The sequence below is a fragment of the Struthio camelus genome, chromosome 15 (assembly GCF_040807025.1).
Source record: "Struthio camelus isolate bStrCam1 chromosome 15, bStrCam1.hap1, whole genome shotgun sequence".
NCBI lineage: Eukaryota > Metazoa > Chordata > Aves > Struthioniformes > Struthionidae > Struthio > Struthio camelus.
Window position 1 is genome coordinate 17,439,195 of NC_090956.1, and position 15,177 is coordinate 17,454,371.

The 15,177-nt window shown below is 52.9% G+C and overlaps 3 protein-coding genes across 13 annotated transcripts in view; 1 reads left to right on the forward strand and 2 right to left on the reverse strand.

Annotated features, from left to right (window-relative positions):
* UBN1 (ubinuclein 1) overlaps positions 1-1,454 on the reverse strand; it is a 27,463-nt gene extending 26,009 nt beyond the window's left edge. For all 7 annotated transcript variants that reach the window (XM_068908454.1, XM_068908453.1, XM_068908452.1 and 4 more), the window contains exons 1-2: positions 1,270-1,454; positions 207-641 (exon numbers count right to left, since the gene is read on the reverse strand). In XM_068908454.1, the coding sequence (XP_068764555.1) occupies positions 207-446 (240 nt within the window). In that variant the 5' untranslated portion in view covers positions 447-641; positions 1,270-1,454. The remainder of the gene's footprint in view (positions 1-206; positions 642-1,269) is intronic.
* Positions 445-13,400, forward strand: EME2 (essential meiotic structure-specific endonuclease subunit 2). Its single transcript, XM_068908977.1, has 5 exons — positions 445-458; positions 1,545-1,570; positions 3,168-3,267; positions 12,316-12,505; positions 12,768-13,400. The coding sequence occupies exons 1-5, from the start codon at positions 445-447 to the stop codon at positions 13,020-13,022; spliced, it is 585 nt and encodes a 194-aa protein (XP_068765078.1). The 3' UTR covers positions 13,023-13,400.
* On the reverse strand, positions 5,336-9,775 carry NME3 (NME/NM23 nucleoside diphosphate kinase 3). Of its 5 annotated transcripts, XR_011134618.1 has the most exons (8): positions 9,651-9,735; positions 9,430-9,563; positions 9,240-9,341; positions 8,800-8,912; positions 8,259-8,466; positions 7,913-8,179; positions 7,569-7,811; positions 5,336-5,620 (listed from the first exon to the last, which is right to left on the reverse strand). XR_011134618.1 is itself a non-coding variant. In XM_068907877.1 (5 exons), the coding sequence occupies exons 1-5, from the start codon at positions 9,694-9,696 to the stop codon at positions 7,694-7,696; spliced, it is 513 nt and encodes a 170-aa protein (XP_068763978.1). In that variant the 5' UTR covers positions 9,697-9,775; the 3' UTR covers positions 5,336-7,693. The 5 variants fall into 5 exon arrangements, 2 of the variants coding, with proteins under 2 accessions (XP_068763978.1, XP_068763979.1); XR_011134619.1 differs by lacking the exons at positions 7,913-8,179; positions 8,259-8,466; XR_011134620.1 differs by lacking the exon at positions 8,259-8,466 and having other exon boundaries at positions 5,336-7,811; positions 7,913-8,051.
* Positions 13,401-15,177: the final 1,777 nt, after the last annotated feature.

Below are 15,177 nucleotides of genomic sequence, written 5' to 3' on the forward strand. Positions count from 1 at the left end.
GTATCCAGCCATCAGATACCCCGGATTCTAATCCCAGCTCTCCTACCGGCTTGAAGTTCGACCACTGACTAATCATTTCACCTGTCAATGCCTTGCAGATAACATACAACCAACTCTCATAACTACTAAAAAAGTAATACTGCAGAAGTGCTTGAAATTTTCAGACAAAACATACGCTTCACCACAAGCCAAAAGAGGATGCTTACCTTGTCTCCTGAAGAACTACCTTTTACTTTCCCTCGACTACTCTTTAGAAGGTCTGGGTAGAAAAATTCTGGACAACGCTTGTGATCTGGCTCGAAGAGAGTTAGTGTGATTCGAACTGCTGCTGCAGCGGGTTCAGAGTCCTGGGGATGCTCTGCATCCTCTTTGCGAGGCTTTTTCAAGAAACTGGAGCTTAGCGGGCCGTGGAGAGTGGTGAACTGAACCCTGTGGGGTTCCGTCATGGCGATAGCCCGGTCTTACCAGTTCTCATGGCACAGTCCCCATCGCATCAGAAAAGTTCTGCCCAAATTGCATACATACACAGAAGAGGATTTCGCCGCCTGGGTAAGGATATAGGAGGGCGCTGGAAGCGGAACGAGTTATTTGATCTTGAAGCTTTCCTAGGAAATGACAGGGGCTTGTGCTGTTAGCGCTTGCTGCAATCATCGAGAAAAGAAAACAGAAAGGAAGAAAGCAGTCAGTCCTCGGACCGCAGCTCCTTCCGAGGTCGGCAGTCCCCTACTCTGCTACTTCTGCCCATCCCCGAGTTTCTCCCCTAACACCACACGACGCCGTTTCTACAGGCTGAGGGGAGCACAGCGGGCCGGGGAGCCAAACGACCCCCGCGAGGCGGCCGGGATGCGGCCCCGCAGGGCTCCCTCAGGGCTCTGCCACCGCGGCCGGAGCTCTGCCCGCCGCGGGGCGGCCGCCCAGCGCGGCTGCCGGTGCCCCGGGCACCCCGGCGCCTCCGGGCCGCCCGCCGCAGCCCGGGCCGGGCCGGCGGGGGGGGGGAGGGGGGCAGCGCGCAGGGCGCCCGGCCGGACGCCGCGCTCGGAAGCCGTTAAACGGCGGCTGCCCGGAACGCGGCCGGCCGGGCCCGCGGGGGCCCCCGCAGGCGCCGCCCGCCGTCACGGCGAGCGGGGCCGCCCGCCTGCACCCCCAGGCCGCGCCGCGGGGCCGCGGGCAGCCGCCGCCGAGGGGCCGGGACCGGCAGCGGCCGCGCGGCGGGGGCCGGCCGGGGCTGGGGCCGGGGCCCGGCGGGGCGGCGCCACCTCCCGCACTCACCGCTGCTGCCGCCGGCCGCCGCCGCCGCCGCCGCTCCCGGGCCGGATCCGAGCGTCGCCCCTGCGTCACATGCAGGGGGCGCTGCCCTCGCGCTGAAGCCGGGCGGCGTCACAAAGCCGCGCGCCCGGCGCCCAATCAGCGCCGCCGCCGCGGTCACACCTCGGGGGAGCGGCCCGGCGACGGCCGGCTTCGCCCCACGTGACGGGGGCGGCCCTATCCTCGCCGCCTCGCCCCTCCCCCTCCCCCCCGCCGCTGGTGCCGCCCTGTCCCGGCAGGCCTTGCGCGGCGGCGGGCGGGAAGGGTAAGATGGCGGCGGGCCGCTGAGGCGGCGTGAGGTGCGGGTGAGGTGAGGGGGCTGTGGTGCTGGGGCGAGGCGGGGAGCCCCCGGGCAGCTCTCCGGAGAGTGCGTCGGGCGCGGGGAGGAGGCGAGCCCTGCGGCAGCTCCTGGGAGCCGCTTCCCCTTATGGCCCGGCCTTGGCCGCGCATCGCGCTCCGGCGCGCTCAGGGGCTTCCTCAGGAGCGCCCGTTCCTGCGGGCACCGGCTCCGCTGTGCTTCTGTAGGCAGCCCCCGCCGGGCTGCGGGAGTCCGTGACCGGCGGATAGCCCACGCGCCGGTGTTTATATTAATAGCCCAGATACACCTAAGTGCGTGCTGGAGGCTGTGACAACTGCGGTTTTTCATCTGAAAAGCTAACAGTGATATTAAGTTGTCTAATTTATATAGCAAGGTGAGTAAAATTTAGTTCCTCTTAGTTGTGTATGTTTCAAAAGAGTATTTGGAGAGTGTAGTTCTCTCTCTGTCAGAATGCAGATTATCCTGCTTTAGTCTTGTATATGCAATCCTGGACAGGTACTTTCCCTAGCCCCATTGTAGAAGAAATACAGTGATGAGGCCTCAACAAAGAAAAGGCTCTGATGAGAGCAGTCAGTGCAAGAATGGAACTGTCAGATAAATGCTCTTGGCAGTTCCTGCCTGACCATCACGACCAAAGCTCCTGAGGTAGAACTGTCATCCCAGGAGGGTTTGAAATGCTGCTGAGTGTTTTTATGTTAGGAGCTGACAGGCTTCAGAAATTCTCAGCCCATCTTCTGCTAGACAATAACTGACAAGGTTTTGTGTGAGTACTGCAGCTCGAGTATAAGACGGGGGAAGATAATGATAAAGCCACAATGCTCTGAACTAAGACAAATTGCTCTTTCTTTTCATCTGCTGTGAATAAATAGTCCTGTATAGTTTTTGCTTCCTACACTTGCAAGTGTTTTCATTGTGAACTTTTCTGTCTTTTTGTGGTCCTTAAGTGTGTGCTAAAGAATGCATCTGACTGCAGTGAGTATCTGAAGGAAGTGATAATGGAACACTTACCTGGAGATTCTGCTGTAATTATTTTCCTATATTAACTTTTAAGAGTCTCATCTACTTGAGCTGGAAACCAGTGGCTACTGTGCATACTAGACTGTTCTGTCCTGAAGAATTTAAGCTATCAGTGTAAACTCTGGTTTGATTACTTGCATCAATACTTAATTTAGTTCCTTGTGAGGGAATAACTAATCTTACAAGATTAGTAATCATCGTAGCATCTTCCAGGCAGTTGCTATGCAGCTGCCGTTCTTTCAGGTGAAATTCTGATATTCAGTGAGCTCATAAAGGCTGTATAAGAGACCAAAAGCAAGTTACTGGGCCAGCTCAAAGCCTCAAAGGTGTTCTTTCCCCTGCCAGCCTGCGTTTTACAGCTGCTCACAAGGCAACTGCTGTGCAGGCATCTTAGGCATCCTTTTTAAAGGATTATGATTTCTGCCCAGAAATCCTTCAGGTTGCTAGTGTCTCAGAAATGAGCAGCAACTGCTTCTCTTCCCTAGCACCATAACTCTAATTAGCTTGCATCTGTTTCCTCCCTTAGCGTTCACCACCAGAGCTGGGAAACGTGGGCTGGAGAGCCCTTTGCCTCTCTGGAAGCAAGGGCTCCCACGTGTTGCTGGGAGAGCACAAACACCGCACAGGTAAATAACCTAAAACTAATAGTACCTAGTGCAGTTTCCAGTGCTTAGCTTTCCAAAATGTGAAGTGCAGGATCTGATTATTTCTGGGCATTTTCAAACTAATGTCCTTGAAGAAAGAAACACAAGAGTAGTCTATCTCCATATGCAGTATGTGGGCTCTGCCAGTCTCATCCCACCCTGGCAAACTGTTGAAAACAGTCCTGGCATGGACTCCTAACCAGCAAGTTTAAAACAAAGGATAGGTGGCAAGGCGTTTACTGAACAGGGCCCAGGTAGGACTTACCAGCTCATCTCAGGAGGCTCCCAAGGAAATCTGATACTAGAGGCACAACTGGCCCAGAATTCCCATAAAAGTTTGCTAGACCACCTAGCACAGACTGCAGTATGATCAGCACTACTGATATATACCCCAGTCAGAGACAGTTCTTCTCCCCAGACAAACTGGTGAAAGTTGTTTTTAAAAAAAAAAAAAAAATCAAACAAGTGTAAGAGTTTATGCAGGGTAGACTAAAACCAGACTGTGACTAGCACTTGCTCTCTCACAAGAGGGTGGAAAAAAAAATCCTCAGCAGAGCAACACACATGATCAAAAACAAATGCCAGCTCTGCACTGAAATTTTACTAGGTCCAAAATTTAGCTCTCAGAATCCTAAATTGAGGCAGCCTGGCAATGGCTCAAAGCCTACCCTCATCCAGATAATTCAGGCTGGAGGCATCCCAGATCAATTGCATAGTTCAGCTGGCTTCACAGCTGAAACCATTCTGGAGCTTCTATCAGCAGTTTCCTTTCCAGTTTGATACATGTTTTCCTCCAAGAGAAGCACAAGCTTAAAGGTGGGGGGAGGGCAGCTGCAGCTAAATAAAACCAACTGCTGTTGGCATATTCCTATTGGCTTTCATTAGCTAAGGGGCAGCATGGTGAGAGTGGACTGGCTTCATGGCCAGAGAGAGTGGCTCTGTCATATCTCCACTGTGATCTCTGTAAGGTATCTTGTATGTTAGAGAAGGATTTTTAAGTGTTACAGGGCCTGTAAACTCTGCTGTTTGGTCTGAAGATGGCATTCTGTATAATCTGTATGAATATGTTCCTGTGCTTTGTCCCTCGTGCTGTGAATGAACCATATCTGTTCTGCATGTAATAAATGTGTTAATGTCAAATGGCAGTGTGTTTTGTTGCTGTAAATGGAACTTCTGCTCAGTCTGTGGTAATAGCAGGGCTGTTGGAAGAGCGGTTAACTCAAACATTCACCTTCTAGCAATCTTTGGGCAAATGAGATGCATGTTGCTCACTGAGTCAGAAAGGACTGGTACTGCACAGTACCTGACTTTGAAGACTGTGCAATCCATAGCTTCTCCCAATTTCAGAAATAAAGTGCAGAAAGGATAACCCATTCAGCTACTGTCTTAACTACAGCTTCCTTGTGGGGGCCCCCTTCAGATTAGATAGTAAGGCCACTGTGAAAGGGTTAACCCATTAATCTCAGCTTTCAGAGCAGCTGCCTTGTCCCCTGTCAATTGCAGGGTCATACCTGACAAAGTCTGGTAAGAATCAGTGACATTCATCGCTCCTGCTCTTAAAAAGCTGAGTTCATCATGCTTGTTTGTTCCTTTCAGTCTCAGTAGTGTTTATTTTGTAGGATTTAATGAACTTGAGGAATGCAGGTAGCAATAATAAATAAGAGGCAACAGAATAGGAAAGTAGTGAAAATTGTGTATGAGGCTATACATACTGCCTTTGCCAATTACCAGTTGTTAGTCATTAAAATGAACTACATCAAGTAGGTTCCCTTGCAATTACTTTCCTAAATGATTTTAATGTCTTGACAAACTGGCTGCTTCCTCATTAGTTGTGTTGCCCGTGCATCTCTAAGGTACTGAAGTGAAATTGCAACTAGCAGCACAATTCAGTGTCAGTAAAATGTAAGTCATTTGGCGCAGTGGCTTTGCAAACAGAGCACTTTGCTCACATCCCTTTTAACACACCGCTCTGCCAGCGCTGGCCTAAATACACCCACTCATCAGCCACCACCCCCTCCACCTTCCAGATCCATGTGGAAAATAGCCAGTGGAAGAGACAACAGGACTGTCCAAGTTTATTATAAAAAAGCAAATGCATGACTGCTCTGGGACCAAACAGAATCTATAATATATTTGGAGCTGTAAACAACCTCTTGGCAGGGCTCTGCAGGCAGGAGAAGCCCTGGCTGCCAGTGGCTGCAGAGAAACTGCATGCTTTAATCAGCCAGCTGAAGAAAACCGTGGTCGCTGGAGGAAGACCCTCTGTTCCCAGTCAGTGCCTGTTCTCATGTCTATCAGTGTTTCTCTGCCCAGCCTCAGGATGCTGTAGGCCAGCCTAGAGGTGGAAGCGGGGATTGAGTTTACTCTCTGCCCCTGTGGAGCTGCATTCATTCCCCAGCAGCTTCAAAGCTAGGTCAGCGGGAGAGAGAAACAAGTGTTGAGGGCATGGGCAAAACACATCTCAGTCTACGTGCAACAAAGCTCTGGGGGACCTTGGTCCCTTGGATTTAAAACTACTCCTATTCCATGGCAGAATGCAACGCCACTGTCCCTGCCTTAATGTGCTGCCAAGGCCGTGCAGGGGGCTCAGACACAATGCAGCTTTAAGGAATGGTCAGCAGCGTGAAAACCTGAAGAGGCAGCAGGCAAAGATGGGACCTGGGTCTGAAGGGACATATTCACACAGGTGACCTTGAGGATCTCCTGTGACAACCCCTGCTGTCAGTGGAAGCAGAGAGGCCTCTCCAAAGGTGGAAGGTTCACAGCAGGAGCAGTTAGAAGGCCTCTGAGCCACCTCCTCCCCCGGGCCACTTTGCCCCGTACGTAGGGAACACGTCGTCGAGGGTCACTAAGCTGCGTCAACCTTTGTAACCCTGCATTGCAGTCCCGGGGCAGGCTGGGGTGCAGCACCACAAGCAATGTCTTCTGGCCAATGCAAGCAGCTTAGCAGTGAGGTTTGGAAGCGCAGGCCGTGGGAGCTGTCCCTGTGCCCCTTGGGCTGCCCGCTGCACCTTTTGATACACTCACATAGGAGAGGCTCTGTGCACTTCTCCACTTCTCCTAGCACATGAAATGGTTTAGGGTCAGGATTTTTAAATTGATTTGCTGCACATGTTTTTCCTCAGAAGCCTCCTCTGGTTTGGAGGGAGGGCAAGGCAGAGGCCACTCTGTAAGCTTTTATATTATCAGCTGGGAGGAGCTGATGAAGGTAATCATTAATAGCTTCTTTCAGATAACCAATTAAACACTGTTAAAGATCCAGGATGTTAATACACAAGTTTGACGTTCCAGTAAGAATGTAACACGTAACACATTCAGGGCATGGAATCCAAAGATTTGGGGGGGTTGTGGTTTTCCAGAAATGATTTCTGAAAGGGAACCTTACCATCAAACAAGATGTCTCATGATCTCCCAGAGCCTTGTGCTAAGACCCCACAGCCTGCACTGTGCAGTACAGAGGTCTGCACAGTCCTAATTCCTTCCGAGCCCAAAACCTTTCCCACCTCACTCTTCCCCTTCTACTCTCATAGTTTGTACAATGCTGTTCTTTCATTAGTTCAGTCACATTAGTACAGTCAGACTGATTGTACTGGATCAGGCCAGAGTCTATGTAGCCCAGCAGTAGAGGCCTACGAAAAATAGAGCAGATCTAGACAAGTCATTTCCCCACTCCAACACTCGCAGCCCAGGGATTCTTGAAAGCAGAGGCAGTGTTTATGTGTTCAACAGCATTTAGTGAATTCTCCTTTCATGGATTCTCTAAATCACTTCTGAAGCCAGGTGAACTAGCACAGTCCCCACATGCACCCTGCAGAACTCCCACCACGGCCTTCCACCAACAGAAAGAAAAGAGACCAGTTCTTATCTTTCATTCCTCATCTTGGAAGCAGCTTTTTTAACCCATGGAGGAACCTTCCCCCTTATCCCATAGCAGCTTAACTTTAAAATTTGGTGAAGAACCTTGCAGAAATCCAGGTAGATGATACTGACCAGATCACTCTTGTCCGGTGATCAGAGCACCTGTCCTAGTGGTTGAGAGCATCTGTTCTACTCTACCATGCAGGCCTGCCCTACATACTGTAAAGAGCACAGAGCCCAGTTTTTGCTTTCCTTCGGCAAATCACCTAGAGCTACTTGGGATTTTAGGATGCTACAGCAAATAGAACAGCGACACTAACTACTTACTACAGCAGACAAGAAAAAAGAATAGCTACTATTGCAAGGAGCTGAACTGCTCCCAGAACCCCTCCACCCACACCCAAAATAGAAACCCCCAACAGCACCTGATGCTGCAGCAGAATCCACAGCCAGCCTAATGGGCTGAAATGAAATGGATGGAAATGCATCATGCCCCAGCCAGGAAGACACACTTCCCTCAGGCTGCTCTTATCACGCGTAGATCCAGCACTCAGCCGTAGATCCAGTGCTCAGCTGTGTCTTCCCAGCAAATCAGCTCCTCTGGACGGAACCAGAGGGAGATTTCCTGCCGGGCACTCTCAACTGAGTCGCTGCCGTGAATCACGTTCCTGCAGGAAGAAGAAAGGGATCAGCTTGCGCTAGGCAGAGAAAAGGGGGAAGGAAGCTGCACCTGGGAAAATTTCACCTTCACCAATTTAATAAAACGTACAGAGCCAGTCAGTGTAAGGTGTCCCTTCCCCACCGTGCAGCTCTCTCTTCCTTCTGGCTCAGGGCTGGCTGTGGTTATGCTGAACACAGCTTATGCTGTGGATGTGGTAGGAGCTGCAAATTCCCAACACTCCTTCCTCCTACAATGAGGAATCATGTTTGCTGCAAGATGAGCTGGAAGTGGCTGTTTATTTGGAGTCCTGCTTGTTTTTATGTAATCTAAGCTTTGTCTCCAGATTTTACCCCCTTCCGTCTGTCAGGGAGCATCCTGTGAAGTAGATTTGGTATCAGACACCAACGAAAAGAAACTTAACTCTGGAAAGGAGTTAGATAAAAGCTTTGCCTACCACAAGCCAGGCTTAGCTATAGCCACCAGAGGTCAGCAGTGGTGAATCTTCACTGGTGAAAGCCGTAGTGCATGGGCCTCCTCTGCAGAGGAGAACTCCTGCTTGGTTTTTAATGCCTCGGACTCTGGTAGAGCTGAAGCAGCTGTCTAGGTGCCCTGCTCCTCCAGAGAAGGACCCCCTCCTCCCTTCCTCCTCACAGCCTGATTCCCTGGAACAAAGGCCAAGCGAAAACCTCCTACTAGACAGGCAGAAATACTAGGTTAGATAGGAAAGGCCTCAGAAAGCAGGGAAGACTCAAACCTAGGCTCCTCCCAAGCTCAGGAGGCAGAGTGCAGCACGTCCTTGGCAGTACCGCTCTGCAAACTGCCATGCTGAGGGAGACAGACATGATTCAAGCACAGAAAGGGCAAACTGCAGAAAAAAGCCCCTGATACGTCCTCTGCTCCGATGCAGACTTGTACAGCTTAGGCAAGCCTTGCGCTGGAACGCCTGGACAGGTACTCACAACACTACTCGGGGAACAAAAAGCCCATGCTCTCACTTGGTGATGTCAGTGCAGAAGTCTCCTCGGATGGTGCCGGGTCTGGAGTCAGCCGGGTTAGTCTCCCCAATCATCGTGCGAACTGTCTTGACCGCATCCAGGCCCTGCCAGACCTATGTGACAACGAACCTGGAATCAGCACCCACGGCTCCCCAGCAGCACCCGCCACATCATCAGTCCTCTTAATCCGCAATCTGATCCGCCCCAACGACAGCCAGGAAAGGATCTCCCCAAAAAGGCTTCAAGAGCTGATTTTGCGAATTAATAAAAATTGCGGGTGGATTTAATTGACTGCAGTAAACCGTCCCTTCCGTGCAGTGCAGCTGCAGCAGGCCCTCTGAAGGGACCTCTGTGTTTTCCATCGGACCCCCAGCCGACGCTGTTTACGCGCCGCGCTTTTCCCCGGCCCCGAGGCCAGGGAGAGCCTGGCCAGCGCTCACCATGGCTACCACGGGCCCGGAGCTCATGTACTTCACCAGCTGGCTGTAGAAGGGCCGGTCCCGCAGGGCGACGTAGTGCTCCCTCAGCAGCTCCTCGGGGGCCTGCAGGCGGCGGGGGCAAAGCTGCGCTGGGGCCGAGCGCGCGGGGGGGACCCGGGCGAGGCCTGCCCGGCGCCGGCCGCCGCCTCACCTGCACGAGCTTCATGCCCACGAGGGCGAGGCCCTTCCTCTCGAAGCGCCCCACCAGCTCCCCGACGAGGCGCCGCTGGACCCCGTCCGGCTTCACGGCCACGAAGGTGCGCTCGCCGCCGCCGCCGCCGCGGGCTGCCGGGGGACCGAGGACGTCAGGGGGCGGGCCGGGGGGGGTCCCCGCCGCCCCCCCAGCCCCCCCCGCTCCCCCCCCCCCCGCACCGCTCTGGAGGACGTAGGCGAGCAGCGTCAGCGCGAGGCAGATCATGGCGGCGCTGCCGCCTCCCGGGGCGCCCGGCGGCGCCGGGGCAGGAGGCGGAGCGAGGGGCGGTGCAGCCGCCGCCTCCCGCCGCAGCGCTTCGCCCCGGGCTGGCCTGACCACGGGGGGGGGGCCGCCGCCGAGCCCTCCCCCCCCCCCACGGCTTCCTGCGTCGCCCCGAAACTCGCTCCGGCCCCGCGGTTCGCGGGGCGGCCGCGGCAGGGGTGAGGGAGCGGCGGGGGCCGCTCGGCGGGCGGCGCTGCCCGGCCGGGGAGCCCGGTCCGGCCGCGGGAAGCGAAGCGTCGCGCCTTGCTGCGAGGGCCGCCGGCACCGCTGCGCTGCCGGGACCTGCCGTTCGGGTTGCACGGCTCCTTGTCTACTTACTCTCCCCCCCCCCCCCCCCCCCCGTGCAGGTCTTGCGCTGGATTTGTTGGTTCTTTGGTGGGTGGCAAGTATCCAGCTGCTTTATCAAACATACTTTTGAGTAACTTAACACCGCATTTGCACCAATAAAATAATCCCTCCAATAAAACAGTCCATCCGGCCCGCCCCAAGAACGGAGAATGGAAGGCTAGAATAGGCAGCGTCCGTGAGCAGGTCAGTGCTAACACTCCAGGCAAAAAGGTGAAGCCAGAAAAAGCAATGGGATATTGGCCAACGTGGCATGCACAAAGGCCACACCAGCCCTACAGCCCCCGCTGCAGCCTGAGCCGGGCTCCTGCCCATTCCCGGTGATGAGATGCACCCTGAACAGCCTGCGCTGTCCTGCTGGTCTCCACGGATGTGGAGGGGTTGTTTCGGGGAGGAAGGCTACTACAGACTGAGATGTGGTTTGTCTTGCTTCAGAGTTTTGTCGGTGCCCCATCAGGCACTCGGCCTGATCTGAAGCCAGCCTTGCCTTTGGCCACTCTGGAGGGCTCCTCCACCAAAACCTGCAGCGTGGGAGCTGTCCTTGCTGCCCCTTGTGGGGGCGGGTGGCCTGAAGCAAACTCGATACCTTTGTCTCCAGGTTCAAGTGAGATTAAGAGGTAGCAGATGTGAGTGGATTAAATTTGGCCTTTTCCTCTTTATCAGACATCAGCCCCAGAGTGTGACTCTGTAGAGCTTGTAGACAAAGTGAACTGTGTGTCTTGCTTCTAGGTGTAATCAGGAGCAGGGCAGGCAGCAAGCACTGAGCCTCAGAAAGAAGAGTCCCAGGTCCCTGCCTGGCCCAGAGGTGTCTGTGACCCACCAGGACATAAAGGAGGTGAAACTTCTTACAGTCCTTGAAGTTTTATGTTACTCATGGTTGAGCTGTACAGAAAGGGGTCCCACTGGTGAGCCCTTGCATGTAATGAATGCTTTGCTGAGAGGAGATATTGGCTGACTTGGAACAAGTTGAATCCTCGCATATCCTTCTTCATCCTGGCTTGCAATGGGATTGGATAGGGACAGCAGACTTGGAGGCAGGGTTTTGAGCCTCCTGTTTGTAAGACCCTGGTTCAGATCTGACCTAGCCTTCCCTCGTGTGTGAGAGCCCGCCCGCCGCTTCCCCCAGGAACAGCCCCATTAAGCATGAAGGGAGCTGTTGGCTCTGGGTTGTCTGCCTTGCAAAGCCTGTATCCCACAGCAGAGTAGGGGTGCTCCTTGTGATGCTATAGCAGTCACAAACTAGGTGAAATACAATCTAAACTCGTGTTTGGTATCCCTTGAACTAAACTCCTGCCCTGTTGTCTGAGTATGGCCCAAAGGAGGTTATGACTCGTGGTCTTACTGGGAACTAAGAAGATTGAGCAGGCTTTACTGTTTCTGTGTAAACAGAGCTGACAGAGTACGGTCAGCCCAGCCTCCTTCCCCTTCCAGCCCCAGCCCAGCTTCACCTGCTGAGGGATGTGTTGCACCCATGCGCTTTCCTCACTCCTCTCCCCAGGAGCCTTTGGAGGCCAGGGCTGACACCAGCACAACTGGCTGAAGTTTAAGCGGGGTGTGTGTCTTTGGAGGAGGGTGAAGGCCTCCGGTTGTCCCAGTTCACAGCTGGCCCATGCGAGCTTGTCTTCGTCTTGTGCGGTGTGTTGCGTTGTGTCACTTCTCCAGGCACTGGTGGTGCTCCAGCTGTGGGGTAACGTTGAAGTGCTGCTCTTAGACACATGGCAGGAATTTGGCCAGCATGTCTCTGCGCTGACTAAGGCAATAGCAAAACACCCATACAAGTGAGTTGTATCACTGGATCCGGTCAAACCCCGAGCCCAGAGCTTTGGAAAACCTCAGCGGAAGTTACAGAAACACTTACCTGTGAATGCAAGCCTGTCTTCAGTGCTGTCAGTGTAAGAGCTCGGACGAGATCATTTTCAGTCCTCTGTGCCTATGAACATCCTCTGTTGTGAAGGTGAGTGCAGTTCTGATTCAGCATTGGGAGAGAAGGGAAAAAGGCAGCCTTAGGAAAACCTTTCCAACAATGTGTTCTGGAGCTTTCCAGGGAAGGATGGAAAACTGTGAGGAAAAAATGTTATTCCTGGATAGAGAGGGGCTTTAGACAGGAAGCCAACTGCCTAATGCTAGGGGAAGGCTGCAGCATCTGGGGCCTGCAGGCCTGTGCTCACTGCTCGTCCTGTCCCTAGGTCTTACTCTGAGCAATCCATCTTTCTGCAGGAGGCTGCCGCAGGCAGAGGCGGTGCCTTTCTGCACTGCTGGGGCCTGGGCCAAGGGGGTGCGAGTGGAGAAGGACGGCCCAGGACTCTGGCAGGTGTGGAAGAGAGAAATCCAGCAGTTTAAGAGAGTCAGCCCTGCAATGGCAGCAGCTATAGAAGAAGTGTATCCCTCTCCAGGGCTCCTGTTACAGGTAAGCCCTCAAACCCCGCGGTGTCCGGTTAAAAGCTTGCTGCGTGGAGGATTAAGGCAGGGGCGGGTGCCGCATGTTTCCCTGCCGAAAGGCCTCGGTTGATAGACCGAAGCTAACAGTGTGAAATCACCTCTCCAGAGAGGCAAGGGTTGTCTCCAGATGAGAGTGCTTGACATGGACAATAAGTTTTGTTTCAGCAATACCTACTTACAGCTTCCGTTAGCCCCTGCAGGCCTCTCTCCACCTTGGTTTCACCTAACAGGACCAGCTCAAAGTTTCTTTGCGTATTTGGTTCCCCATCCCAACTGGTGCAGCTGAAGGTCTGTTGTATGCATCCCATTGCCCTTATCCAACATGGTATGTCCAGCAGCTTTTGCTTTCTCTGACTGTTTGGGAGGTCTGTTTGCAAGTGGGAGGTCTTGATTCTTCTGAGTTTTATCCCCTGAACCTGGTATGTTTGGATGAAAGTTCAGCCATGGATCCTCCCTGTAACAATGGGATTGAGCACTGGAGATAGGAGCCTTAGCTGAGAGCTCCACGTCAGCTCCTTCCTTCTCCTGTCTGCATGAAGACCTGGGAAGAATGCAGCACAGAAGACTGAAGACGACTCCTGAGTGACATCTGGATTAAATCAGACATCAGCTGTAAAGACCACCGTATTGGACCAGACTGATCCTGCCATATCTATCTCTTCACGGTGACCACCAACCCCGACCTTTTCCTGGACCTGAGTGTGTAATGGGACTGTGGTCCGTGCTGGTCAGCCTCGATGTTTTATCTGCCAAGACTCGGCAGTGGCTGAGCTGTTGCTGGCATGACTGTTGCTGGGAGCCCAGCCAGTGGAAGCAGCTGATTCTGTTTCAGAACAGAGACTTGCACATCAATAAATGTCTTGTTACAGATGCTTTCTTCAGCCTCTTGGCTCTCCTTTCCCCTTTTAGCCCCCCAGCTTTATGTCCCTCTAGCTAGAGCACAGCAGAAAGGCTGTGCTCTAAGAGAGTGAAGGCTGTCTCCTAAGAGAGTGAAGCAATGTTGGAACAGGAACTGGACGGGAAAGCGTCAGTGAGCTGTCTCTGAGCAACACAGGATCTGCTCCTCAGCTGAGACAGCTGCATGGTAAGTCTATCCCGTACTGCCGTTCAGGTATATTGCTGAATGAGCCAAATATTTTCTGCAGTGTCCTGACTTCTGATGTCCTGCTCCCCGATGGTGCTTTGATGAGGCTGGACCTGTTACTGTAGGTCCTGCTTGTGGCTTCCTTGGGCAAGTGAGTCTTGATGGAGTTGCTTAGGAAAATGTTCGTCAATGAATGGTCAAAACTGGGTGGTCAGGGAGGAACCACATCGTAGGGTAACATGGAGCTCAAGGCAGCGGAGAGGAGTTTGGTGACTGAGCTCCCAACCCAAGGAGATGCCTGATAAGCTCCAGAAAACTACACAGTATGATGCGTTAGGTTGGGATTCCCTTTTCCCAAAGCAAATGCTTTGGTTTTTTATTTGGAAATAGCGGCAGCCAGGACAGCAGGGGTCAGGGACCCCAAAATGTCTGAGGTTTCGATAATGCTACTTGGGGCCTTGCTCACTGAAGTGCAACTCAGTGCCTTCCACACTGCCACAGAAACCCCCTGAACTTCCTCCTGCTCACTGGCTCAAACCCCACTGGTAATGCAACAGTGGAAGCACATCCTCAGAATAAAGTTCCTCCTTCCCAGTGATCTTTTTGTCTCCATCTGATAATACTTGAATTAGTTCCTCGAAAGGAGAAGTCCAGCAAGGCTGTTTCTCTGGCAGATAGATATAATACAGATGGATTGACAGAGAGCTCTATTGCTTTAAGGCCCTCATTTGAAGGCTGTAACTGGAGGAGCAAGCTTGATCTACTCTTAAAGATTCATAATGTGGGAAGGAAAGGTGGGGAATAGTACATTGTACAAAAAGCTTTTCATGAGCAGGCCTCAGGTAAAGGCCCAGGAGAAAAGGCAGCAGCTGGGTACTTCTTGTTTCGTGCTGGTAGTAACAGCAGTGGGAAGAAATCTGTGAAGTGGACAGGTCAAAAGGCATTTCCTGTGATATTTATCTCAACACTTTTCCCTGTTTCAACAACTTTTCCACTTTGCTGATCACATTGGTTTATACCTAAATCATTTGTAAATGCTCTGCTCTCTGGAAGAGAGTTCAAAGGTCAGTGAAAAGGAACACGGACAGAAATCCTGTGCTAAACCAGGGCCCTGCAGAGAGCAGCCAGAACTGAGAGGCAACTGTAATTGCGTTGGCATCCAGCACTGCTGGAGTGGCAGACTATGTACGATTAAGACAGCTTGTGGCCAGGCTGCCGTGAGCAGGTGGTGCTGTGCTCTCTAACGCAGCCCCCTCTCACCGTGCTCCTCGCTGTCCTGCCCGTCAGGTCTCACAGCGGTGCTACTTTGGCACTGAGGGGTATAAATAGGCATAGGCTGAACTGCCAAATGCGGCCATGTAACTGGCCTCCCAGCTGGGATCAGCTCTAGGATCACTCCCCTGAGCCAGTCCATTCTGGCATCATGACAGAGCCCTGGCAGTTAAAACTGCTTAGGAACCCGATTCATCCTCTTCCTACTCAATTTGCTCCCAGACAATGCCTACGTACTAATCTGCTATGAGCAGCTAAAGTACTTTTACCTCCTCTTTCCTGCT